The sequence below is a fragment of the Wolffia australiana genome, chromosome 14, assembly GCF_029677425.1.
Source record: "Wolffia australiana isolate 7733 chromosome 14, ASM2967742v1".
In the NCBI taxonomy this organism is placed as follows: domain Eukaryota; kingdom Viridiplantae; phylum Streptophyta; class Magnoliopsida; order Alismatales; family Araceae; genus Wolffia; species Wolffia australiana.
In genome coordinates this window covers 13,986,066-14,013,864 of record NC_135848.1, presented here as the reverse complement: position 1 = coordinate 14,013,864, position 27,799 = coordinate 13,986,066, and the positions used below count along the sequence as shown (strand labels likewise).

The 27,799-nt window shown below is 38.3% G+C and overlaps 1 protein-coding gene across 1 annotated transcript; it reads left to right on the top strand.

Moving 5' to 3' along the window:
* Positions 1 to 14,700: 14,700 nt before the first annotated feature.
* KEA2 (K+ efflux antiporter 2) lies at positions 14,701 to 27,799 on the top strand. Its single transcript, XM_078586592.1, has 21 exons — positions 14,701 to 14,856; positions 14,954 to 15,002; positions 15,078 to 16,663; positions 16,947 to 17,115; positions 17,208 to 17,298; positions 17,850 to 17,986; positions 18,097 to 18,156; positions 18,242 to 18,361; positions 22,769 to 22,837; positions 23,221 to 23,286; positions 24,367 to 24,456; positions 24,715 to 24,819; positions 24,895 to 25,023; positions 25,877 to 26,086; positions 26,267 to 26,416; positions 26,512 to 26,565; positions 26,755 to 26,813; positions 26,905 to 26,971; positions 27,053 to 27,229; positions 27,309 to 27,440; positions 27,506 to 27,799. The coding sequence occupies exons 3-21, from the start codon at positions 15,102 to 15,104 to the stop codon at positions 27,617 to 27,619; spliced, it is 3,561 nt and encodes a 1,186-aa protein (XP_078442718.1). The 5' UTR covers positions 14,701 to 14,856; positions 14,954 to 15,002; positions 15,078 to 15,101; the 3' UTR covers positions 27,620 to 27,799.

Sequence of the window (27,799 nt, the reverse complement as noted above, 5' to 3'; positions counted from 1 at the left end):
ATGGGGTGGAGGACTCCAATGATGGCATTTACAATAATTACAAAGAGTAAGAAGGAGGGAGAGATAGAATGGGGGAGACAGAAAGATGGATCTTTAGGGGGAGAGAGATGAGAGTCATTAGTAGAGTAAGAAAAAATAGACAGATAAAGGAGATAGAGAGAGAAAAAAGAGGGTGCCAGAGAGAGTGAAATAGGGATAAAGACAGAAAAAGAGAAGGGGGAAGAGGGGGAAAGAAAGAAGGGAGAGATGAAAACAAGCTCCTATACTGTTGTAATTTTTTAAAAAACTGAAGGGGGGATGCAGAAGCAATGTGGATTTGTTTTGACATTTCCACACTATTTTATCAGATACAGCTTTCCATATCACAGTTGATAATATTTTTCTACAAAATATTTTGGTTGAGGAAACTTTGGAAAAAATTGTAAGGCAGAACCAAGTTCACTGATTGAAGTATGAGTCAGAGAAGACTTTGTGTGATTCTCAACATAGATACTAGAACACATACTTGATTTCACAAAAAATAGAACATAATATTTTATAATCCCAAAAAGTTATCTACAGTGATGCAAGTTATAAACAACTTGTGTTGATCAGGGGAACTTGTATTAATTGCTTCAAAAAATAACTTTAAATAAAAGTGTAAATGAGAAAATCTCACTATTAGCAATACTAACCGAGGCAAACTTTGGTTACCAGCTTATAAATTGATTTTTTTTCATAGCAAGGATTTTTTTCATTGAAAATTTCTCCATAATTCTATGTTCTAATGAGAGTAATTAAATTTTTACTTTGTAAAATTTTAAAATCTCATTCTTGGATTTTATCCAAGACATAAGTGGGTCAACGAAGTTAAAGACGAGTGCCTAGGTTGGAGGGGAGAGTTCGTTTGATAAGGTGATGTGAGGGCAAGAAGAAAAAATGAGATGACTCTAAAAAGAATGTAAATAGGTGTATTGACTCAGACACAATAGTGGAAGAAATTGGATAAAGGAAAGAGACAACTCAAAAGTGACAAGTAAATTTGAACTCATCAAATCACTAAAAATTCTGCATCACGAGGAAGTTCTTATAGATAATTTAACAAAACCTTAAATTCTCCAAATAAGGAAAAAAACTTTGTGGTTGTTAGAAAATAATGAAACAAAAAATGAGGTAATTGAGGTTCTAATGTGTAGAAATGCAGCCTGAATTTGTTTCACCAAATATCCTTGTGGAAAATCAAAACAGTTGAAATTTTCCCCACCATGATTCATTAATCTTCTAAAATCCATCAATGATAAATATAATCCTTCCTGTTGGCATCATCAGTAATGTTGACTTGGACAGAAAATATCATTACTTAATATTTATGTTAACATTGATGTTGAAACTGATGTGATAGCTATAATGTTCACATTGGCATTATTAGGCTTTGACGATGGGTGATATTGACTGCTTGAAAACATTGAAAATTTTAATGAAGATTATTTAAAATATAAAAATTTAAACCAATGAAAAATATTCAATAATTCTTGTGGTAGATACTCTGAAGGAAAAAGTACATTATCGATGCAAAAGGCTATGAAAACATTGAAAATGTGTCTCTGGTAGATTGATCATGAAATCAAAGTTGGAGCACTTGCTGATGTGGAATATCTTTTTGTTCCATGGAAGCTTATTGACTTAAAGGCTTGAATAAGTGAAAGGGATTGGATACTTTCATGAACATAACATTAGAAGTCAAGTTTTAAGTGATTTTAAAATTTTACTTGTTGACTAACTTTCTCCATGATGAAATAATATATAAGCAAAGGATATGGGACCTGATTTACTCATAAAAATGAAATATGGATACTAAAAAGTAAAATTTAAAAAGTGTTTCTAATGGAAATATATGTCTCCAGCAAGCCAATCACACATTCCATAACTAATACAAGGATTAGTGATGGCGTGACACAGTTCGAGAACGCAGGATCATTGCTCAAGGAGTCGGCATCGTCATCGACTCCGCCACCGATTCGCATCCAGCTGGCACGGCAAGCCAAAGCGACGACGCGCGCACCCGGATTCAAATATCCCAGGTAACGACGCGCCATCTTCGGTTCCGTTTACCGTTTTTGCTTCCTACATTTACGTTTTCTTTCATATTCTATTTTCTTCGTAACAGTGTTGTAGCGAGGGGAAGTTCCCGTATGAGGTTACCTTCCCCTCCCGTTATCGGGTCCAAACCCCTCTCTTTATTTTAGTTTTGTAGCCTTAAAAGGGGCCCATCCACCTCTCTTCTATAAAGGAAGGGTTGGGCACCCTTCAAAGACTACTCTTTGAATTTGTTTGAAAGAAAAACGTTGGAATTTGAAGAGTCCCTCGTTGAGGAAGCAGGAATAAGGAGGAGGAAGAAGAAGGAAGAAGAAGAAGAAGAAGAGAGGAGAAGGGAGAAGGGAACGCCGCCGGCTGCCGCTAGACCGCGCCGCCAATCGCCAAAGCTGCGCTCCGCGCCGCCGTGCCCCGTGTCCCGCGCCACCGCGCCCACGCCCCGCGTCTCGCGCCGCCGTGCCCACGCCCCGCGTCCCGCGTCGCCTCGCCCTGTGCTGTGGGGCTCGGGCTGCCGCGCCTGCGTCGCCACGCCCCGCGATGCTGCACCTCGAGCCGTTGCGCCCCATGCCACCGCAACCGCAGCCCATCGTGCCCGTAGTCTCCTCTTCGGCGCCAGCCTAGACTGTCGTGCTGTCGCTGCCCTCCGATACTGCCCTTTGGTGCTCGCTCCCCACAGACTATTCGAGCCGCCTGCTGTCATTGCCACCGTCACCAACGACCGCCCGTCCTCGTCGAGAGCGCAACGGGCGATACCGAGATAGATGTCGCCGGACGCGACAAAAGGTACTCCACCCTGCACTCTTGTCTCTTATCTCTTTCAGTACGCTTTCTATTGCCTCCACCGCGCTCGGGTTAGACGTAGGTGAGAGGGACAGGCTGAGAAAATGACAAAAGAATACACGTGAGTTTTACCTGTCCAGTGTGAGTCGGGTTTCGCTCGTCCCATGTGAGCAATACCTGCGGGGTTTCCCCGTTCTATCTCATAGTCGCCCTCGTCCATTCGGACGAGGTTCGGGAAGTCTGGACTATCCTTCCCTGGGAGACCCCGTTGAACCCCGGGAACGGCACCCACCGCGAGTTGGCGTTGCACGTACCACATCTAGACTATCACGCATTCACTCTCATTTCATACTTGTCTACTATCCATATCGGATGACGCTCCTACCGTAGTCCGATAGAGACCTCTCTTCGCCACCGAGTCCATACCCTCGGTGACGACCGGACAACGTCTTGACGACGTCTTGATGACGTCCGACATCAATTAGTGATATAATACATTCATTATAATGCACATATGTTGCTTATAATCAACTCTATGAATATGTGTAGTAACTAAGGAATTGTAATGAAATCATTATGTGAGGTCACTAATGTTTGACTTTTTTCTAAATATCCATATTCAGGGGAAATTCGATAAAAATATTGAAATATATTGATAGAATAACACTATCTAGTCTCACTCATGTGTAAGTACAATAGATCCCATAGTCTTCAGTGACATGTATTTGTTGATGTTTGGGAAATAGTTATCTAATTTGAACCTTATGAGTCCCTAAATGGTACTATATCAAAATTTAAGTCAGGTTGATTCACATCATGATGTTGTAAGTGGTCATTAGACATGACACGCCAAAGATACCTTTAGGATTGATGATCGTGCTTTGATTATGGACTATGAGTTCCTTTTCATGGAATTCTGATTTTCTTAGCTTAGGTGCACAAACAATTTTATAAAAAATGATTGAGTGGTCAAGATGGGATTATTTTCCCTTGGAATAAGAGGAGACAGCTCATGGACAATGAAATGGTAAAGTCTTTGGCAACGATAATGAAATACCACATAATAGTTATTTCATGATTTTCCAACAAGTTATTTGCTATTTAAATTTCCAATTAGGGTTTGATAGTTGACCATCTCCTTAGTCATCCAAGGAGAGTCAAGTCGATGATTGACTATATGTCCATGGTAACTAATGAAAATAAGGTTTGATGAGAAAGTTCATATACTCATTTGTATCTTCTAGAACACAAGGTATAACATGACACCCTCTACCTAACTACTAACTCAACTTATCAATTAGGCTAAATCAGTATTTTATTAATTAATTTATACATTGATACAATTAATTCATTGGTTTGGCAAATAAAATGACAGGGTGATTTGAGTTCTTTTCTAGGCTGATGCATGGGGCTAAACGGTCACACACAAATCACACATCATAAGATATAGTTAAAGTTTTTTGGTTTTTTATGAAAAGTTCCGTCGAGTATAAATAGAAGAAATCCTTGAAATAAAATTTCCCATTAAATATTTCTTTAGTTTTCCATCCATCTCCACTCTTTCCTTAGATCCCTTCCATTCCAGGTACAATTGGAATAGTGTAATGATGATGACATAGGATATTCGACAAACCTCAATCATGTGGATACATCTAGATGATACACATTTGAGAAGCTAAACACATCTTTCTCGAGGAACTAAGAAATAATGGATACAAACTGTGCCAAGGTAATTTGGTCTACGGAAAGGCACATCCTTAACGGAATGGCTCAAACATTAGGGAACTGATAACAGGCGGTGATAGACAAAGATATAGCATCCAGTTCATCACATCTCTAATCCCATCTTGTGTCCTAGGTTTCAACAAAATCCATCACATTTTGTCACATGTCATCCTTATCCCATCACAGGGGACAAAAGGACATATCAATAATTACAAAGTTTACATGTTTAATTTTAAAATTTTCAATTCTCTCTCACTTTGATTCCCTGTCTCTATCTTTCTTAGTCTCCCTCTGACTCTCTCTCTCTCTCTCAAACTCCCTTTCTCTTTCCCTTTGGCTCCTCTCTCATACTCCCTCTCTCTCAATCTCCCTCTCTTTTGCAATAGTCTCTCTCTCTCTCTCTCTCTCTCTCTCTCTCTCTCGGATTCCATGTCTCTTTCTCTCATATTCCCTCTCTCTAACAGTCCTCTCTTGGTCCCCCTTTTTTCTAGATACATATCATTTTACTCTAAACATAAAGATATATTTTCCCTCTTAAAGTTTTAATGAGTTATAGGCCCTTATCCTCCTTGCATAATTTTGTTATACAAAAATCATTTCTATTCAGTTTGGCATCATCCTATACTCAACATGACCAATAGTAATAATATTAAATCATTATTTATCTTTCCCTCTATTTATGTTTCCCTTTTCCAGTTTTTTCATCAATACAATTTATAAACCTATACTCATAAATAATTTAACTAGAGAGTGATGTTTAAGGGTCGTCTCCACATGAAACAGATCTTAGGGAAAGTATGATCTCAATTGGGTGAATATGAATCGTCTCCAACACATTTAGTTAGTGAACTCATCTTCATCAACCATCATCCTATCCTTCCTCTATCATTCATCTACATTCATACACACCCATCATCTTCCCTATCCATCCTCGCCTTAACCTGCTTTAATGTGCATCCTACATCATGACGATCTCGTCACATGCTCTGCTTTTGTTAGATATTTTCTACTACATGAATCATTATTTTCATGTTAATCATGGGCATCGAAGCCCAGAGTTTCAAGTTTATACTTTTAGGTCTGTGACATACTATTTCTGTTATCTCTCCTAATTTCCTTTTAACATTCAATTTGATAGATCATGTAAAGGTGCCACATTGAAAATATAGTATGTGATCATCTATATAATCAAGTGAGCCGATAAGAAGAGATAAATTACTGGGATGATGCTTCACTTAGGCTTGTTTCCTCCGAGAAGATTCCCTCAATAAGAGTGTAACCCTTCATATAAATCATTCAATAAAAGCTAATTATGTTGTGGAAAAAATCTGAAATAAACTATTCCAAGGACTTGGGCATAGTCATCTCATTAAATATTTTTTCATATCCCTCTTGAGCCTATTATCATTCAAATCAAGCCTTGCACTTGCCTCATCTGCCTAATTAAGTTAACTCACTGAACATTTTAAATAATAAGTATCAATAACCTATTCAACTTCAATGAATTAGACATGGGTTTTTAATACTTGCATTAAAAATTACATAACACCTGTAAAATACGTAAATAACATTTCTAAATATTATAGACTAATAATAACATTTTCAATGATACTATACATCTTAAATCAATGATACAAAATAACTTAATAAGAAGTCTTAAACGATATGTTATCGACACCCCATCTTTCATGATTGTATTATTTTTCAAACAATATTACTCACTCATATTTTTCAGCATTCAAAGATATTATGTCTTAGCCTTTATGAGTGAATTTCTCATGTGATGTTTTTCCATTAATATGTTGAATCAAAACTAAGCCTTGATTCACACTAAATAAGATCAGTATTGGTCGAGAAGTGGTTATACAAATGTAGATTGTGGTGAAATGAGAATCTCTATGAAAGTAATCAAATGATGTATATTAATTAATGAACTCAATTTTAAGGTGTTTACATTGCGGTTGATGACTGAGTTAATCAATAAAATGTTGATTAAATATTGAATACTTGAAAATATGATTAACTAAATTTTGAATTATATGGCCTTGATATGGATTCACACAAGGAAATAGTGAAAAAAAATACAATGATATTCCAAACCTACTGATTAATCATTTTTATATAGATGAGATTTGTGATTTCCTTGTTCCTTGATTGATATTTGTTAAGCTGCTCAAATATGCAGCCTCTATATGTATATGCGTGATCTCTTGCACATTGAATACCCTCCCTCATCTGTAAGAGCCCCATTCTCTCTCCACCCTCGTCTTTACGTACTCATAATCGCATGGGGAACGGAGGGGAGCAAAGGTGACAAATAAATGAAAGGTAGGGTCCTGAAAATTTATTTCCGGGGGGAATTTATTTTAGGGTCTTCCTCTATTTATAATAAGATGGGATTTTTTTCATAAAACCCCCAAAATTTAGGTATAGATACCAAAGTCTAAGAGACCATTTGCATATGTCTTTCTAGGCCCATGTATCAGTCCAGTTAATGAATTTAGTGCCATAATAATCTTTATTGTTCTTCAAAATTAATTAATAATATCATCACATAGATTAAACAATGATAAATAAATTTACCCTAATCAATTTAGTGTCTCTAGATCGTGGAGTTCTAAGCTACACTTTGTGCTATGTAAGATACTCATAAGTGTATTGACTTACTCATGAAACCTTTCTATCATTCGCTGCCATATAATTAAAGACCATCATCCACAAAACAATCCTAGGATTACTTATTGCATGGTCAAATGAAAAACCCTAATCAACCATTCGAGTTTGTACTGATGCGTTATGAAATCATAAGATAACTATTACACTACCTTGGCCGAGGACTTTATCACATTGTCTTTAGTGAGCTGGCTCCTCTTATACGAGGGTGGGTAATCTTATCTTGACCACTCAATTGTCTTCATAAACTTCATGATCTCACCATGAATACCTAATTAATATTATACTATAACTATAAATCAGGTTGGTTGAGGCCATGGTTGTGCAAGTAGTGTTCAAACCTTAGAGAACAAATACGTCTTCTGAATTGATGGTTGTACTTTGGCTAAGAGTTCCTAATCATGGAACTATAAACAATCTTAATTCAGCCATATTCATCATATAAGTGTGACAAAGTAGTGGTATTCTATTCAAATATTTTGATGTCCTTAAATATTACTTCGAATAGGAATATTGAGAACACATGTTTAAAGACTAATGATATATGTATTTTGATCTCATTATAATTCACTAAGTTGGATTATGTATTAATGAACAAAGGATGATATGTGAAATGTGTTACTTGCTTGTTGGCCACATATGTTTCCATCATTAATGATGAGCAAGGTTCATCTCTACATGCAATCCAGATTAGGATATATTTAATTTTTGAATGTGATTAGTCAGTGATAATATATGCTTCATAAAATAATAAATTTGGTGAGATAAGGAGGATGAGCTTATTATCGTACATAAATGTTTATGTAAAGGGTCGTGGTGGATGATGATGATGATGTGTGAAATGAATATGGATTTATGAATGTGGATTTATAGCTATCAAAATAATGGATGTTGATTAGACAACAATGATATATAGCAAAGAATTTATATTAGATTTTTATATTCTATCGTGATCATGGGAATTTGTGGCAGATAGAGACTCACTCAACTTCCCTTTTGCATTCCAACTTAAATAAATGATTTTTACCAATAAATATTGATGGATCATGAAATAAAGTACTTTCACTCTGCTTGCCAAGTAAAATGATTTGATGTGTGCAATATCAATTAATATTTCTCTGATGATTTCTCAATGCATAAGTAATAGTTAGGGTGACATGCTTAGATTTGAAAATTGGGAATACCCCAATTTGTCCTTGGATCATTAAGTGGATGAAAAATCATACATCCATCATAAATTTCGATTGCAAAGATAAATATTAAGTGCATTTTAGTGAAAATCCAATAAGACAAGATTATTCACTTTAAGGATTATTCATATGAAGATAACTAACCTCATATGGTTCAAAATATGCAAATCCCGCAACCTGGGGATGACTAGATTCATATATATGAGGAGATTTAACATTTGCGCATACAATCAATTGACCAAATCATCGAGAAGAGAGATTTGTATGAAATGATGATAACTAGGTTTTTTATCATTCATGAAATATTTATGTTGATGTGAGATCATCTGGTCAGTTAAACATAATGGCTAACATGGACTTATCTACCTACATTTGATAATAATTATATAATCCAAATAAATGTATTATTTTTCAGAGCTTAAATTACCTAAATAATTATAATATTTTAAAGAGGATGATTTCAGATATCTGTCATCAATGTATAAGTTCTTCTCAAATTTAAAGACATGGAGGAACTCAGATCAATGTGTTAGTACAATGATTAGTTTTAAATTTGTATGGCACATGCAATGAATGGTAATCATGTAATTATGCCAGTTTGACAATAAATCAGTTACCTTGTTTCAATTTTCTCTCTCAAATTAAATGCACTTGATCGTTTTCTATTTGTGAAAATTAAAATGGTGCCTCTTTATTTTGAAGCCCTCATAGAGAGACTTATTTTGGGATTTAAATTCTAAGATTATGGTAAAGAGTTTTAAGTCCTTGGTGTTCTGTGCATCAGTAATATGTGACATTAAGTGAATCATTTTATTTTGTTCCAATTGGAAGATAATCGTTTAAAACTCAAGGTGCATGATATAGACAAAGATCATGAAAATTCACACATCAAAGTACATATAGTTTATTTGTTAAATAATTTGAAGCCTAGTATACCAATAAAAAAAACGCTAAGAAACATGCATTATGGTTAGAATTTGTTGTTTTTTTGTGATAATTTATCTTTTGATTATATAATCATCAAGCTCTACACTAATCACAATGTAAATAAATGGATTGCAGGTATGTAGCCTGAACAACATGGTAAAAAGAAGCCATTGTTCAGTTAACATATGTTGCATAGCTTTATTGCATTTTTTTAGAAAAGAGCCAAGTGATTAAGAGGCATATTTGACTATCTAATCCGAAAGCATTTTTATCTTGATTTGATCTTTGAAATGAGCATTCACTCTTTAACTTTATTACATATATTCAATTTGTTTTTTAATACAAACACGAGCATTACTGAGATTTACTTATTTCTTCCCTTATGGAAAAATTAAGTAGACTAAATCAATTCACTCTCCAAAAATTTTCATAATAAATTTACACTTAGAAAAATAATGTATTTATGAATTTCATGTAAAAATCATAAAATTGTACTTGGACTCAAAACATTATTATCTTTTAGAATATGCCATAAAAAAGAATCCTAAAATACCTAAAACCCCAAAAATGTAGACATCATTATGAAAACAAATAATCATTTTAATCTCTTTTAAGCTTTTGATAACACACATATATAATCATTTTAATTTAATTAAACATGTAAAATTGGTCATATTTATCTATTGAATAATGTTTTATCAAAAACCTCAAACAAAATTCACCTATTCAACATTTTTTCAACTTCCCATGCTTCATTTACCTTCTCTCCTTGGCTCCATCCACTCCTGATACCATCAGAATGGTGTAACAACGACTGGTGAACCAATATCTGCGACTTCCTCAGATAAACACTTCTGGCTTCAGGAACCAAACAATCACAGATGTGATCTGTGCCAAGGTGATTGGAAGATAAGACTTAAAGGTATGTTAGGATTCCATTCTATACTCCTGGCTACACAATTTTTAATGTTTCATATCAATATTGGCCCTAGAACCCAAGAGTTTAAAGTTCATACTCAAAGTTTGTGATCTCCTCTTTTATTTGTCTCTCCTAATTTGTTTTTAAAATTTGGCTTTTTTAGAGCATGTAAAAGTGTCACATTAAAAATCTAATACGCTGATCCTCTTTCTAATAAGTGACGCCATCAGAGGAGATCCGTTGTGGGACAATGCTTCAATAAAGCTCTTTTCATCAAAGAAAGTTTGATCGATAAGGGTATACCCTTCAAATAAATATTAAAATAGAAGCCAATATTATTGTCGATGAAATGTGGAATGAATACTTCCTAGGGAGGGCGTAGTCATCTCATTAAATGTTGTTCCATAAATATCTTGAACCATTGTACTTGTCTCATTTGCCTGATCACCACCGATGACCTATTTAAGTTTAACCAATTAGTCATGGGTAGTTGATACTCGTAATAAAAATTATATAAATAACCCTGAAATATAAAGTAATATTTCTGAATATTATAATAAATTGATAATAATGTTCTCATAGATACTATGCATTTTAAGTAAATGATATCAAATAACTAAGTAGTAATTCCTTAATGGTATGTTATTGACACCCCATATTTAATGATCATTTTATTTTTTGAGAAAAAGACACTATTTGATTACATAACATCTTAGCCTTTATGAGTATTTGTGACATTTTGTATATCTTTGGAATCAAAATGAGCCTCAATTATCAGAAAATGAGATTGATAATTGTGGAGAATCTGTTACATCAACTTGGATTGGGGTGAAATGAGAATGCATTGAAGCTTAGCAATACGAGTGGTATGAAATAATATTTGAGAATTAAGTTAGTCAATAAAATGTCAATAAAACCTTGAATTTTTAATAACATGATTAATAATGATGAGCAAAGGTCGAATCCATAGGCAACGATGATTAGGAAAATGATAAAAAAAATTTGTTGAGTAGGATATGATATAATATACTTTATTAAATAGTAATTACAGTGAGATGAGGAGGATGATTAGTATATAAATATACTTGTACTTACTACTTTATATCAATGTATATACATAACGGGAATGGTGGATGACGACGATAAGTGAAATTGATATAGATGGTTGAATGTGGATAACTGGATGTGGATGATTGATAGGTGAGGATTGACATAACTACTAATTAAGTTATATCAATGTTTATAAATAGGGGCATGGTGGATGATGATGATAAGTGAAATTGATATGGAGGGATGAATGTGGATAGATGGATGTGGATTTATAGAAAACAAATGATGGATAAATGGATATGGACGAATGGATGCTGAGAACAAGACACTTATATAATAGCAAGGAAGTGACCAAAGATCTTTATATCCATCAATATCAGGGAAATTTGTGACTGGAAGAGAGCCCTTAAACTTATTTTTTTCCGTCTGACTTAAATTAATGATTTTTATCAGAAAATCTCGTTGGACGATGAAACATTTTCTTTCACTCAGCCTAATAAGGAAAATGATGCTATGAAGTCCTTGGAGACAGCACTGGAATATCATAGAACAAGGTCTCACAATTAACAATACTCTGAGTTGTCCTAGGATCATCGAGCAGATGAGTGATTATATGTACATGATAACTCATGACAGTGAAGATTAAGTCTGAGCACATTTTACTGAAAATGCCCAAATTATGTGTTTTGATGAATGCTCAAAGTGGACTATTCAAAGCCAACTATCAGTTGATTGGGTTGACATCCAATCAGATATGATTATTCACATTAAGAATTATGCATACGAAGATGTGTTTTGATGAATGTTCAAAATGGACTATTCAAAGCCAAATATCAGTTGATTGGGTTGACATCCAATCAGATATGATTATTAAAAATCATATCATATGAAAATCATGCATATGAAAATAACTAAGCTCATATGGTTCAAAATATGCAACTTACACAAACATTGGATCACCACCTTCATGTATATGGAGATATGTGATGTTTGAGCATTCAACCAATGAGTCAAATCAGTGAGTTAGGACTTGATATTTATATGACATGCCGAAAACTAGTTTTACGTCATTGGTCAAATATTTATGTTGATGTGAGGTCATTTGGCCAGTTAAAAACAATGACCAACATGGACCTAACTACCTAGCTTTGATAATTATATCCAAATTAATGGATTATTTAAAGCGCTTTAACATAGATGAATAAGCATAAACATTATAAAAAATTGAAGAAGATGATTTTTTGAAATCTATCAGAAAATTTTATTTATCAAAGTTCAAGTCATGGAGAAACTTTAATGATTAATTTAACATTTTCTGGCTCCTGAAATGTATGTCAAAGTTGTAATTATCTATTTAAAGGGTAAAACAATTATATTGACTTAATTTTCCCCCTCATATTAACTGCATTTACTGTTTGCTATATGTGAAAATCGCAGATGTGGGCCTTTCATTTTTTGAGCCAATATAGGAAGTCTTCATTTTGGGATATGAAGTCTAAGATTATGGTAAAGAGTTTTGAAACTTTTAGGATTCTATGCAGTGAGTGACTCATTGTGTTTTACTCCACATGAGCTTCTTAGTTGAAAGACCATGGAATAAAAGTATAGGTATATGAGTTGAAGATATAAATCTATATAAATATATTCGCAATCCATATTAAGTTCGTGAAAAATCACACATGAGTTACAATACATATAACTTACTCATCAAATAAGTTTGAAGCCCGGTACGCCATTAAATAACTGGGTTAAGAAGTATGCTTTATGGATTAGAATTTGCTAAATAAATTTCTGCCTTAATTATAGAATTATCGAACTCTGCAGTTCAAGTTAAATGAAGTATGCAGTAATCACAATGCGAATAAATGAAGTGAGCATACTTAGCCTAAGTAACATGGTAAAAAAGAATTTAATTTTCAGTTTATATGCTTCGGGTAACATTCTTGCAATTTTTTTTAAAAGCCAAATGATTAAGATGCACATTGACAATCCACTCCAAACATGTTTTTATTATGGCTTGAAATGAACATTCACTCCGCAGCTTTATTATATTTGTTCCTTTTTATTTTCTAAGACAAACAAGAGCATCACTGAGATTTACTTCTTTTTCCCTACTGTGAAAATTGAGTTAACAAAATCAGTTCACTTTACTCCAAATAAGTGCGAAAGTTTAATAAGGGTTAATAGCACGAAATATCCCAAACTTGTTCAAAAATCTGAGACTTATCCTAAACTTTTTTTTTGGCACGGTATATCCCAAACTTGCTAAGTCGACGATGACATATCCCAGTGATGACGTGGAATCCATTGTGGCTGCCAGGTGGATTTCCGGCCAGATTTTGACCTGGCGGAATCCACCTGACAGCCACGATGGATTCCACGTCATAACGGGGATTCCATCTGCCAGGCATTTTACGATAAGAGAGAGAGAGAGAGGCATTCTAGAGAGAGAGAAGGAGAGAGAGGCATTCTAGAGAGAGAGAAGGAGAGAGAGGCATTCTAGAGAGAGAGAAGGAGAGAGAGGCATTCTAGAGAGAAAAAGAGAGGCATGCTAGAGAGAGAAAGAGAGGCATTCTAGAGGGAGAGGCATTCTAGAGAGAGAGAGAAAGGGAGAGAGAGTCATTCTAGAGAGAGAAAGAGAGGCATTCTAGAGAGAGAGAGAGAGGCGTTCTAGAGAGAGAAAGGGAGAGAGAAGAGAAGAAGGGAACGAGCAGGAAAATGAGAGAAAACTCACAGAATCGGACATGAAAGCGCGGTAGGGGTCGTCGTAGTCAAGGAACAAGGCCACTCTTTCTCTCTCTAGAACGCCTCTCTTTCTCTCTCTAGAATGCCTCTCTCTCTCTCTAGAATGCCTCTCTCTCTCTTATCGTAAAATGCCTGTCAGGTGGAATCCCCGTTATGACGTGGAATCCATCGTGGCTGCCAGGTGGATTCCGCCAGGTCAAAATCTGGCCGGAAATCCACCTGGCCGCCATGATGGATTCCACGTCATCACCGGGATATGTCGTCGTCGACTTAGCGAGTTTGGGATATACCGTGCCAAAAAAAAAGTTTAGGATAAGTCTCAGATTTTTGAACAAGTTTGGGATATTTCGTGCTATTAACCCTTTTAATAAATGCAACTGACTTTAAACAAATAAATACAGCCGGCTTTTAAACAAAAAAAATCTATACCTTCTATGGTCATAACCTTGGAGGCAATGGACGGCCGAGATTAGCCGATCTGAACGGCGAAGACGATATCTACATGCCGAAGGAACTTTACACATATACCCCTCAATTTCGGTATATTCGCATCGCGAGGAGGTTCTGGACCGTGTAGGGGCTATATCGAGTAGAAAAATAAGTTGGAGGTTTTCTGTTTAGAGGTTTTTGGCTAACCTTCGCAGCTCAACTGTTCTAACGCCTGCGGCTGGTTCTCGAGCGTTCTCCGGTGGCGATTCAGGCAGGAAGATTTGGTGATAAAATGCCGCGATGATAGTTCAATCTTCAGCTATCTCCTCGAAGTCGATATAATCGGTAATCTGAAGTTTCCTGGATTACATCTTCCTTGTTTGTTCCTGAAGTTTCAGTTGAGAAATGTCACTCTTCTTTTCGTTTTTGTCATACTTATTAGGTTTTTTGGTGACCGCATTATTGAAATCGCGCTGATCGAGCGCGATTAGGTAAGCATCGGTTGCGTATTTGTGGTTCCTTGAAGGTTTGGATGTACAACTGACTCTAGATTCTTTATTGACTAGAGATTGTTCCATGTTGGTGATCGGATGATTAGGCCGAGTGCAGTCATGGATTTTTCGTGCTCTGTTCGTTATTCGGATGTCGTCAGCCCCGGGATTGCGCGGAATCCATTGATCGCCAGGAATTTTTGCAGTGAAGGTCCATTAACTTCTCGCAGATGCCTTAGGGTTTTTCATAAAGCACGGTGCTCAAAAAGATCTAGCCACCGGATTTACATTAACAGCAGTTTATCCAGTGATTCATCTCGTGGCAGACTGCTTGGCCATTGTCTTCGTTTGCAGTCAGTTCTTATGCGTTGTCAAAGTAATGATTCGATTCCCCTCGTAGATGGTAGCAACCCTAATGCAGAATTCCAGGCTTCTTCATCAGAAATGAGGCGATCTCTGTCAGAAAATTCTGAGAAAGACATTGATAACTCGGATCCTCAGCCCATTGTTGATGCAGAGGAGAAAGAAATCATTACAATTGATGACTTGAGGGAGTTACTACAGAAGGCTTTGAAAGAACTGGAGATTGCGCGACTTAATAGTACAATGTTTGAGGAGAAAGCCCAGAAGATTGCCGAATCCGCCATTGCATTGAAAGACAAGGCATCGAGTGCGTGGGATCACGTCACTGCCGCCGTCTCTGCTGTTCAGGAAATCACGAGTGAAGAGGATGCCGCGAAGGAATCGGTACAGAAAGCCACCATGGCCCTTTCCATAGCTGAAGCTAGGCTGCATCTTGCTCTTGAAGCTCTGGATTTGAAGAGTAAAGAAGAAGTTCCAGCTGATGCATTGGAGAGCTTTGAGCAAGAGAAGGCCCTTTCGCAGGAAGAGATCAAAGTTACGAGCGCTTTTCTGGAAAATTGCGAGGCAGAGCTGAGAAGGGTGCAGGAGAAGAAGGCAGAGCTGCAGAAGGAAGTGGATAGATTGAATGAGATTGCACAGCAAGTTCAACTGAATGCTTTGAAGGCAGAAGAGGAGGTGGGAGATATAATGCTTCTGGCAGAGCAGGCAGTGGCATTTGAAATAGATGCAGCACAACGTGTGAATGATGCAGAGATTGCACTGCAGAAAGCCGAGTCATCATCTTCAGGTATTTCGGAATCAGTAAAGGCAGCTTCTGAAGAGCTACAATCAGCTCAAATTCTCTCTCCTTCTGTTGAGGTAGATGAAAAAATCAGTTTGGATGCTGTTGTTGGTGAAGGTATCGAAGATATCCTGAGTGAAGAGATGTCATCCGGTGATGTGACTGTAAGGGGCATTGAAGATGTAAAATTGGTGGACGACTTACTCGATCAAGATTACGTCAAGTTACCTGAAATTCAAAAGGAAGCTGACGTGGAAACAGAAAAGTCTGCCAGTAAATCTCCGGCGAAGAAGCAGGAACGGCAGCAACAAAGGGACTTGACAAAGGAAAGTTCAACATCTAGTGCAGCTCCCAAAGCTCTTCTGAAGAAATCTTCCCGATTTTTCTCTGCTTCATTTTTTTCCTTTGATGGGGATGGAGAAGAGTTTACCCCTGCTGTTGTTTTTAATGAACTCATTGCTACGGCGAGGAATCAGATGCCTAAGGTGATACTTGGAGTTCTGCTTCTGGGGTTCGGGTGAGTCTCATGATAGAAAGTTTTTTCATAAGTTACTGATCGATCATCTTTGAGTCAAAGTTTACGCATACCCTTATATTCTGACTAGCAGAGTGTTGATGGTGAGACGTAATCAAACTAGCTGAAGTTTCGATTATTGCTTAACTGTTGGTTAATTATAGGTTTTATTTAACTTAGATATTTGATATAAAATGGTCTTCTTCATCCACTTAACTTTCACTTCGTTGATTCGTTTATTTACTAGTCTCCCTTATTATTCACTTGGTGAGTGCCGTTATGACAGGGTCTTCTTCATAAAAAATCGACCAGATCGGAAATTAGTTCCATTTTCTCAGGCGGATAGCACCTCTGAGATTGCAGAAGCCACCTTTTCTGAAAATTATATTCTTAGAGAATTTCAAAGGCTTCCAGAAAGAGCTAGGAAGGTTGTTGAGCTATTACCACAACAAGAGGTAATTGTTTTCATTTCCATATTTTGTTTGCTCCTTTGTTATTATGTGGTCCATTGAATATTTTATGAACTTCCTTGTGCTTTTATTTCTAGGTCAATGCAGAAGAGGCCTCTCTCTTTGACATGCTTTGGTTGCTTCTGGCAAGTGTCGTTTTCGTACCTCTATTTCAGAAACTTCCAGGGGGTAACTTCTTATGTTTACTCATCTCTAGCCACTTTTTTTTTCCTTGAACAATCTAGCCACATGTAAAATTGAGACGGAAGAAAACTTGATAATAGGCTATTTTCTCCTACTATAACTCGAGTTCCCTTTGAGGGAAAGTTGATTTGGCCTTTTTTTTGCTTATTCAATCAGAAACCCTGGGTATTCACACTTCTTCTGTTCCCAATCTGATGTACAGTCAATATTCCAGAAGGCCAGTGTCTAGTCCATGTCAAAGACTATTTGTAACCAATTTCAAGTGTATCCTTTCTTACACACTAGAGAAACAGACGAAAGTCCACCTGGGAATAGTCCAAAAATCACATACTAACTCAGGATGCCTTTTTTATCTCAGGCAACGTGTCTCTTAGTAAAATTTCTAACAATTTTCAATTATTGCTTATCCTTTTATCATAATCTTATATTCTTTCAAAAAGAAATCTTCAAAAAATATGTTCAACTTTGTGCATCGGTACCTTTTGTACCCTTCTTATAGATCGTCATATAAATTTCTTATACCTACTACATTTCAGGCAGTCCTGTTCTTGGATACTTGGCTGCTGGTGTTCTAATTGGACCGTATGGTCTCTCTATCATCCACCATGTCCATGGGACTAAGGCAATTGCAGAGTTTGGCGTGGTTTTCCTGTTGTTTAACATCGGCCTTGAGGTAAAATTCTTACATCTCAAAAATTCACTAAGGAAGCAAGGGTTTTGGACATTCATTGGCTGTTACATTCGTCCAGAAGCTGCTTCAATGTGAACTGTTTCATGTTTCAGCTATCAGTCGAACGACTTAGTTCCATGAAGAAGTACGTCTTTGGACTGGGCACGGCACAGGTAACAAGATTTCTGAGCAAACATGTTTTTTGATTTTTTAGTGTAATGTCCTCTGACGATGTGAGATGTTGATAAAATATTCCAGGTGCTGGCTACAGCCACTGCCATTGGTTTGATCGCACACATGTGCTGTGGCCAGCCAGGCCCTGCTGCCATTGTGATTGGTAACGGCCTGGCGCTGTCCTCCACCGCTGTTGTCTTACAGGTATCATTTTCTGGGCATTTCCGTTTTTAAACGTATTACTTTATGTTTGCCAGGACCTGGTGTCCTTTATTCCGCGTTCTATTTGCTTCTTGATGTAGGTTGGCCACGGTTTTTAAGTGGGCCAACCTTCTTTAATTTTCTTTTAACCTTTTTTTACGTGTATTCTGCATGACTGATATAAAATCCCTATCAGTGACTATAGCATTTTTCTTATTATTATCTATAGCCAGCAGAATATTTTGGTCAGTTTCCACTATATATCTATTTTGGTCACTTTACCCTAATTATAGGAAAGTACAGCAGAATATTTGAAGAATACCCTAATTATAGGTTGGACAACATATGTATTTTCCTATATTTAAAAAAAAAATCCGATAAGGTAAAGCCCTCCCTTTAGGAGAGTTGCCGAGAAGTAACCAGAATGTTGGTTATCGTATCTACCCCGTCCTGATGCTCTTCCTGCTGTCTACCTCCCTCGGTTGATGAGCTTTTTAGCGCTCCCCACCTCCTGAGTTACTGACGACGATCATACTGCTTGTCCTCCTCTGTTCCCACCTTCCATGGTAAGAACCCTCAGGATCTTATCAATGACTTACAAGTGACTCACCTGACTTGTCTTTTAGTCACTTATTCTCAAGTGGGAGAATAAGTGACTCTTGATTAGCGGGCGTTGGCCAACTAACTTGTAATGCTGTATTGAAACCAGCTCCAACTTGATGCAAGAGTTAAGAGCAATTGTCATTTATGCCTTTTTTGTGGTTTGCTCTTCTGGGCGGGTGAATTTGTTTTATGTTGCTAGGTTACAAATGTGCAGCTGTTACCCTGCGCATTATTTCCAGAAGTTTGTCTCAGAAGTGATGAAGCCTTTTTCTTTCCCTTTTCTCCTCCAATCGCCGCAAACTCCCTCTGAATCTCGATCAGTCTAGAGCTCAGTCTGATCTGTGGTTGAGGCTGGTTTAAATACCACCTTGCATATTAGTTGGTCAACACCCACCTTACTAAGTATCTCATTCTCCACATGTGGGTAAGTTATTTAAAACGCAAGTCATGTGGGCCACTCATACAAATGTGGCCCACTTGCAACATAAAATAAAAATAAAAGTGTGTGACACTTGTAATACGTGACCCACAACAAACATAACATAAAATAATATAAGAACTCTCATGACTGACAAACCCAGCAAGTTGGTTTTGGATGTTAATTGATAGCAGAAGAATCCTCTGTTTTATTTTTATTTTATTGTGGCACTAAATCTTCTAGAATCTTGTAGTCGAATCCTCTAGAATCCTCAAGAACTTCTAGGATCCTAAATAATCTTCATTCCTACTTGTAACCCTAGAAATATAGGGACATACTATGTGAGGAAGAATAGAATGTTGTTTTCCTTGAACCCTAGCTCGTAAATAACTCTAGCATAAGTGCTGCCTGGGGAAGTTGTATCCGGCAAGGAGATCTGTCACTAGCTGACATCAATGATGCCCAACTTGGCCACCAAGTACTAAAACAGTGGGCCTGGTAGCCTCTTTATAAAGATGTCAGCTGTCTTTCATGCTGATCTGACGAACACAGGTTCAATAACTTCAGTTTCAATTTTTATGGATAAAGTGATAATCTATATGGATGTGTATGGTCCTGTTGTGTTGAAGGGCATTCTGAGCAATGGCTATTGGTAACTGATTGTCACAGTACAGCTTAATACTTTTCTGAGAGTATAGTCTCAACTCCTCTAACAGTCTTTGATCCGCAGAGCTTCACACATGCCATGGGCCATAGACCTGAATTCTACATCTGCACTGCAACATGCTACAACCCTTTGCTTTTAACTACTCCGTAATGTTTCGTCCAATGAATTCATTGGAACCTTAAGTTGACTGCCTATCCGCAATAAACCCATCGTGATCCGCATCTGAATATATCTCCGCTATCTCACCTCCATTTCTTGTTGACCATAGACACTGTTGGTTTGATACTCTTATGATAAGATAGAATACAGGAATGCTTGTTGTTGATGGATCTCTGGAACAGACCTTTTGCTCGCTGATTCTCTGCCTCTTAGAAGAAGGGGTAGCGAGGTGAATTGTCAACAGTATACTAACCGCATAAAAATCAGAGGCAAATGTTATCAGCTGTACATAAATTTAAATGAACAAAGTAGATGGCTCTATGATACTACCTTAAGGAGATGTTTGAACTATGACATTAATGTAAAAGTCGATCCAACACTCTCGCCATTCTTGAGGTCAAAAGGATCACTGGCTTATTCTTGGACTTGTATTATCAATCTATTGAGAATATTTAGCAATAGTGTGTTTTGAAGAACCAGACAACGATATGAAGGTACCATGTCACGCAAACCTTCAGGTTCAGAGGCTCCCTTGTCCAGTAGGGGAAGGGGTTGCAGTGCAGGTTGCCCACTGTAACTTGAACAAAGAAAGAAGCAGATGTAATGATGGTTGAATTTGGTAAATAGGTACAATCCCAGGTCTCAAATTCATGCGGGTTAATGGATCGTCTTTCTTCTAGAGAAACAGAAGTTGGAAGATCAATCAGATAATAAGAATTATATGCTGTTAGAGATCTTGGGGTAGATTCCTATCAAAGAAGGCTCTTGGAAGGAAAAGGTAGAGAAAGTAGAGATGAAGACAGAAGAAACCTAATGACAAGAGGCCTGGATCTGCACTCGTGGCCCTCTGAAGGGCTCCATATATTTAAAAGGCACTTATCTATTGACAAAAGACTGAATTATCGCTGGACAAGGGTCGGGGATCCTAACCATAGTTGGGGGATACTAAATTGGGAGAGAAAGTATCCGGATTCTAATGGCTTGGTGATTTTCCTTGCCCATCTCTTGTGCTGAGCTCAGAGGATAAGGCCGAAGAAGAAGGGCCGCAGACCGAAAGCTTTTGAAGTGCTGACTCTGTAAGTAAAGCTCTCATCTTCCTGACTCTGTAAGTATCTTGGAATTTTGATTCTTTCGTTGGTTATCAGATATTGACCTTGGGCCGTTACAAGCTGATATGAGATCCAGCAGTAATCATTAGCCTGAATTTTTACGAGGATTATAATACTTTTGGTCAACTGAACCCAATCGTGCACTCTATCATTGATGGACAAATTTCCGCTTCTTGTATCTCCTATTCCTGCTTTGAGCACGCAAAGTCTAAGAGAACTCTGGGTACACGATAGGTCACTAACTTGGTGGACTCAGGGATGAGTTACAACTTTATTTCTTCTGATTCTTTTTGAAAGAACTTGATTTCCTCTGATGTGACCCAAAAATGCAGCTTCAGATTAAAGACATATCTGACAGAAAAAACCAAGCTCTTCTCCAGAGGAAACGATGCTCAAGATTTAGGGTAGAAAAGAAAGAGACAAAATCATGTTCACTCATGCACCAACCTGGTATTTAACCAGAATACAGGAAAGCCAGCCAGGCCCAACAGTCTAAAGTTAGGTGGTCCGAACTTACCAAAAGAAACAGAACAAAAAGACGCGCAGTGGGGCCACTTGTAATTTGTGGCCCACTACCACCAATAAAAGGATGCGGTCCAACAAAACATCCTTTGAAAAAGTGTCCAAGTTAAAGGAGAGGGAGTTTATCTTGATGTGTGTGGGTTGAAATGTTCCGTTGCTTGGGCAACCTGGAGTCACCACTTTCTTTCTAGTTTTCTTTGCAGTTAGACAGCCAGACAGCTTGTTGTTGGCACCCGCTTTTGATTTATGGCTCTGACGGTAACTGTTTCTTGGTCCAGGTCATACCTGAGTTTGATCCTGTGTGAAAGCATGAATCTTACAATTTTTCTTGCATGTTTTCTGTATACGATGGAAAGCTATGTGGCAGAATATTGCATATATGGGCGATGCCACTATGAGAATCAACCGATAAATATTGGTTATAACAGATAAATCTGAAGTGATACTATCTTCATTCACAACATCAGCCTTATGATAAATGATATGACTCCCGCCCTATCTACGGGTTAGTTTTGTCATGATAGCCTGCTAGTGGAATTTTGATCATTTGGTCCTTATGTATTTCCTTTAAATAATTCAGTCCCTTGTCTCTCCTGTCAATCTCTAAGTTCCCTCTCCCCATCTCTCGTGATATTCTCTCCCTCACAGCATCTTCAAGCAGCTTGTGCCTGGTTGATCCCTGCCTCTTCAGTTCAACCCTTCCTCCAGTCATTCCTATTCTCCTGTCCACCATATGGACCTCTCTCTATTGTGGGACTGAATTGCCTCAATTTATTATCCATATTTGTGGAGTTACATTGAAGATGATATGACTGCCTGGCACATATCATAAAGTTGATAGAAACTTTTATGTACTTCGGGGTTTGTGTTTCATTTTTTGTTGCATTTGAATAATTTGCTACTTCCTTCATTATTCTGTATTTTGTCTTCAGGTGCTTCAAGAAAGAGGGGAAAGCACATCACGGCATGGCCGTGCAACATTTTCAGTTTTACTATTTCAGGTACTTTTTTTGTAGTTACATGTTCTATAATCGCTGGCGTCATCATCCGATTGTCATCTTTGTTTGTCCTGCACTCTGATGCTGAACCATTGGTTTCCTCTGTATTTTAGGTGCCCAAGACGTACTTAACAAATTCGCCTGGCTTTCGATTCTGAATTATTCATCTCTTCTTTAAGAATTTTTGTGTAGCTCATCATTTTCTGTTGTAAATGTCTTTTTCTGTTCTCTGTGGTTTACCTTGATCACTGATCATTCTGTCCGAAAAGAAAAATTATTGATAGACCGGACGAAAAATTGTTCTTCTAGTGTTCTAGGATTAGACGATTCAATAATTATTGTTGGACAGAACTCCAAAGGCTTATATATTATTGTTTCTTTGTCAGGATTTGGCAGTTGTTGTGCTGCTTATCTTGATACCGCTCATATCTCCAAACTCATCCAAAGGAGGGGTAAGCAGTAATTTTTTGATTGCGTTTATTTCTTTCATGTAATTTTCATGCAATATCCTGAAATATCGATAACACAACTGAAATTAAGTGATACAATCCTGGTCGTATCTTGGGTTAGTTCATAATTTGGTCCTCTAGGGAATTTTTCATCATTTGCTTTTCTACGTGTTTTTCCTTTAAATAGGGTAGCCCTCCCTTCATCATTTTCTTTTTAAGCAGTGAACTTGGAATGGTGCTTGGGTCTCTATCTCTCTCCACCCTAGACAAAATGGCAACGTCCACTTCATTTCTAGTTCCTGGTGATGTCCACTCCGCCAGTAGCCTTCTAGTGTAGGCAAGGTCCATACCGCTGACCAGCTGACCAATGATCCCCTTCCCCCCTGATATTATTTCACCTGATCTTCAGCCAGATCACTTCTGTGTCTATCCCTTCCCCACTTCAGGTAGACTCTTCCTATTCCTGTCTCGCCATTTTTCTATCTTTGACAATATTTGGAAACGCCAAAGGTTTTTCCCGGCAGAATCATCACTGTGCCTTCTGTGTACGGAGGAGGAAGAGGAGTGCGAGCATCTTTTTTTCCAATGTCGGATTGCCCGTGCGATATGGGCTAGCCAGGGACTAGCAGAGATTACGTCGAGCTCCGTCCTATGGTCCACACTGCCGCGGCACCAACGTGGGTTTGAGAAGGAGCGGGGGCTGCGATTCGCAGTGCTATGGGCGATATGGTCCCAACGCAACGAGGTCTTATTCAAGGGAAAGGCAATGTCGATGGATAGGGCTATAAGTGAAGTGGAGAGACTTGTGTTTTGTTGGTTTGGTCCTGGTTGAGGTGAAGGGTATGGGGGGCATGATGGGCCATTGTATTGCCCTAGTTATCCCCCCTGTTCAGGTGTACGGAGGTTCGCCAAGCTGGGTGATCTTCTTTATTTGTTAAAAAAAAAAAACAATATTTGGAAACGATTCCAAGAGAGATATTTAGGGGTTCTATTATTAAACTGTATTCTGTTCATCCCATTTCTATTGTGTGGTCCGTCATGTACAGAATGCTTCAATCCTTATTATTGTGCAACCTTTTTCAGGTTGGTTTTCAAGCTATAGCAGAAGCTCTTGGGTTAGCTGCTGTAAAAGCAATGGTGGCGATTTCTGCCATAGTTGCGGGGGGGCGTTTGGTAAGCTCGTGATAAATTGGGTCTTAAATTTCAATATCTTTTTGTCTTTATATTATCATAAGCCACTGAAACGCTAACTCATTATGGAGACACAGTAGAAAGGATGTTACGCCATGATTTCATTTTTTGTATTAAGAAAGCATCTACATTGATATAGAGTTGACAGATTTATGCATTTGAGTTATTTATCTCTGCTGCTTATCCATATGAAACCATCTGACTTTGGAAGTTGATGATATATATTTTCTCAATTTACAGTTACTTCGACCAATCTACAAGCAGATAGCTGAAAACCAAAATGCTGAGATTTTTTCAGCGAACACTCTTCTTGTTATCCTGGGAACTAGCCTGCTCACTGCTCGGGTAGATACTTGTATGCCATAAGCTATTCTTTTTATTTTCTGATCATGAATATAATTAATCGTGTTGCTATACCAGGCGGGACTTTCAATGGCTTTGGGTGCATTTTTGGCTGGTTTACTTCTCGCAGAAACAGAATTCTCTCTACAAGTTGAATCAGATATTGCGCCATACCGTGGGCTTCTTCTTGGCCTTTTCTTTATGACTGTGAGTGCTGCACCTCACTAGGTGTAATTGTTATCCTTATAATGATTAGTCCTTTGGGATAGAATGGCCCTCCTTGATGATGATGATGATGAGCCGCTATCGTCTTAATCATTTGGCTGCCCTAGGATGATGATGATAAAGCAATCATTATCATCTTCGCTCATCCATGACAAAGATGACAAAGATGTAGTTGTCTTTTTTTCTTTTTACTCGGTTCATGATGAGGATGGCAATTATAAGGACGTTGACATCGATGATGGAAGGGTAGGTCAGTTGGCCGCTGTCTTCCGCCTTTGCTGGCCTCCTTACTGGGATGCCATCGCTGGCCTTCTTACTGGCTCAGAAATTTGCCATCGTCGTTCATCTTCCACTAGGATGATGATGCCGAAATCATTATTGTCAGAGTCATGCCCAAGTGACCGGACCATGACGATTGTTGGATGACGAGTGTTAGACTACAGGTTTAGAAGTGTCACCTCCTACTTTAGTTGGAGGTTCAATGTAAGAATCGGCAGTTCGAAATTGAGCATGTTTGGATGAGAGCAGTACCAGGATGGGTGACCGCCTGAGAAGTCCTCGTTGGTGACCACAGCATGGGCATGTGATCACAGTTCAAAATTTTAAAAAAAAAAAAATCAGCAGTTCCAGGGTCCATCACATACTCCCAGGGCAGTAAGCTACTCCTGTCATTCTGCCTCACTTCCTCTCTCCCTCTCTTTCTCTTCTATTACTCCAAAATTGCAATGGTATCAGTCCTGGACGATGAACCCTGCTTTGAAATGTTTAGAAGAAAATATTGTTTGGGAGTTGCGTGTAATTTTGCACTTATTTCCTCCTGGCTATGAATTTGTAGGTGGGAATGTCGATTGATCCAAAACTTCTCTTGTCAAACTTCCCGGTGATCGTTGGGATGCTGAGTCTCTTAATCATTGGGAAGGCTGCGCTGGTTGCAATTGTGGGCAAAATCTTTGGAATTTCAACGATAGCCGCAATTAGGGTTGGGCTCCTGCTTGCCCCTGGTGGGGAGTTTGCTTTTGTGGCATTCGGCGAAGCCGTGAATCAGGTTAGCTTCCCAAGATTTTTCTCATTATTGTTATTGCTTCTAGGAATGGTCTAACCTCTTGCACATTATCAGATATTAAAACTTTCCTTTTAAAGATTGTGGAGATGAAGGTTAAAAGATTTGTGGCCACGGATTTTTTCTAATCTATTCATGTTTTGCGTTGTTGATATTTGATCCCAGGGAATATTGTCTGCCAAGAATTCGTCATTACTATTCTTAGTAGTGGGTATCTCCATGGCTTTGACGCCTTGGTTAGCTGCTGGAGGTCAGTTCCTTGCATCTAGATTTGAGCAAGGCGATATGCGTAGTCTGTTACCCGTAGAAAGTGAGGTGAGAACTTCATGACACTAAAAATAAATTATATTCATATTTTCTGTTGGATGCGTCCAGAACAATCTTTACTTGTTTATCTATTTATCATGCAGACAGACGACTTACAAGATCATATCATCATCTGTGGATTTGGACGCGTGGGCCAGGTAATGAATTTGATCTTCTACCCTTATAGGGGTATTTCCGTCATTTTAACCATCTAGGGACATTTTGCTATTTCTATTCAGTCACGATCCCCTCTAATTCGGATTGTGTCAGTGATCTTTTCTTGTCTGAAAAATGTTAACCATATTCAAAAATGAAACTTATCTTGGTGTTCTCTCTGTTCTGCTCAGATCATCGCCCAGTTGCTCTCGGAGCGTTTGATACCGTTTGTCGCACTCGATGTCAGGAGGTATATATCTCTCTCTCCAAAGATCATGCTCTAGTTAGTATCATGATTAACGTCTAATCGCTCCGCTCCTTTCATGTGTTTTGATTCACAGTGATCGTGTCGCTGTGGGTCGTGCATTAGACCTTCCGGTGTATTTCGGGGATGCCGGCAGCAGAGAGGTAGAGATAGAGAGATTTTGTGATATGGATTCGGAGATGTAGAGAGAGAGATGGCCTTCATGGGTTTATAATGTTTGCCAGGTCCTACACAAGGTTGGCGCCGGGAGAGCCTGCGCCGCCGCCATCACGCTAGACTCGCCTGGCGCGAACTACCGTACTGTCTGGGCACTGAGCAAGTACTTCCCCAACGTCAAGACCTTCGTACGTGCCCATGACGTTGACCACGGTCTCAACTTGGAGAAAGCCGGCGCCACCGCGGTGATTCCCCGGCCTCATCCAATCATAAAACACCACGTCATCTCATGTAACAAACTGATCGGTCTCCATTGACTGGTAGGTCGTCCCGGAGACCCTGGAGCCGAGTCTCCAGCTAGCCGCCGCAGTGCTGTCTCAGGTCAAGCTGCCGACGTCCGAGATCGCTGCCACCATTAATGAGTTCAGGAGCCGACACCTCTCCGAACTCACCGAGGTTTGGCCCTGATCACCGTCTCATGATGATGATGATGACGGCGATGACGATGATGGAAATTGCAGCTTTGCCAGGCGAGTGGAAGCTCGCTGGGGTACGGGTTCTCGAGGGTCATGACGAGGACGAAGCAGCCGCCGGAGGATGAAACCCAAGTCAACGAAGGGACCCTGGCTTTATGATAAACAATGGGTCATGGGTTTGCCATACATGACAGTGGGCTCATCTTTTTTTTTTATTGTATAGAAGAGTCAGATACCTGATTCTCCTCCCCAAAACATAGGAAAAAAAGAAAACCATAAGAAAAGTTGAGATATTTATTGGGCTTTTGGAGTCCTTTTTAATGGGTCATGATCTACAAA

Bases quoted from the DNA above. Each gene is read 5' to 3' on its own strand.
- KEA2 (XM_078586592.1), top strand. From the start codon at position 15,102: ATGATTAGGCCGAGTGCAGTCATGGATTTTTCGTGCTCTGTTCGTTAT. The intron at 27,230-27,308 runs GTGATTCCCCGG...ATTGACTGGTAG, and splicing joins AGAAAGCCGGCGCCACCGCG to GTCGTCCCGGAGACCCTGGA. The intron at 27,441-27,505 runs GTTTGGCCCTGA...TGGAAATTGCAG, and splicing joins ACCTCTCCGAACTCACCGAG to CTTTGCCAGGCGAGTGGAAG.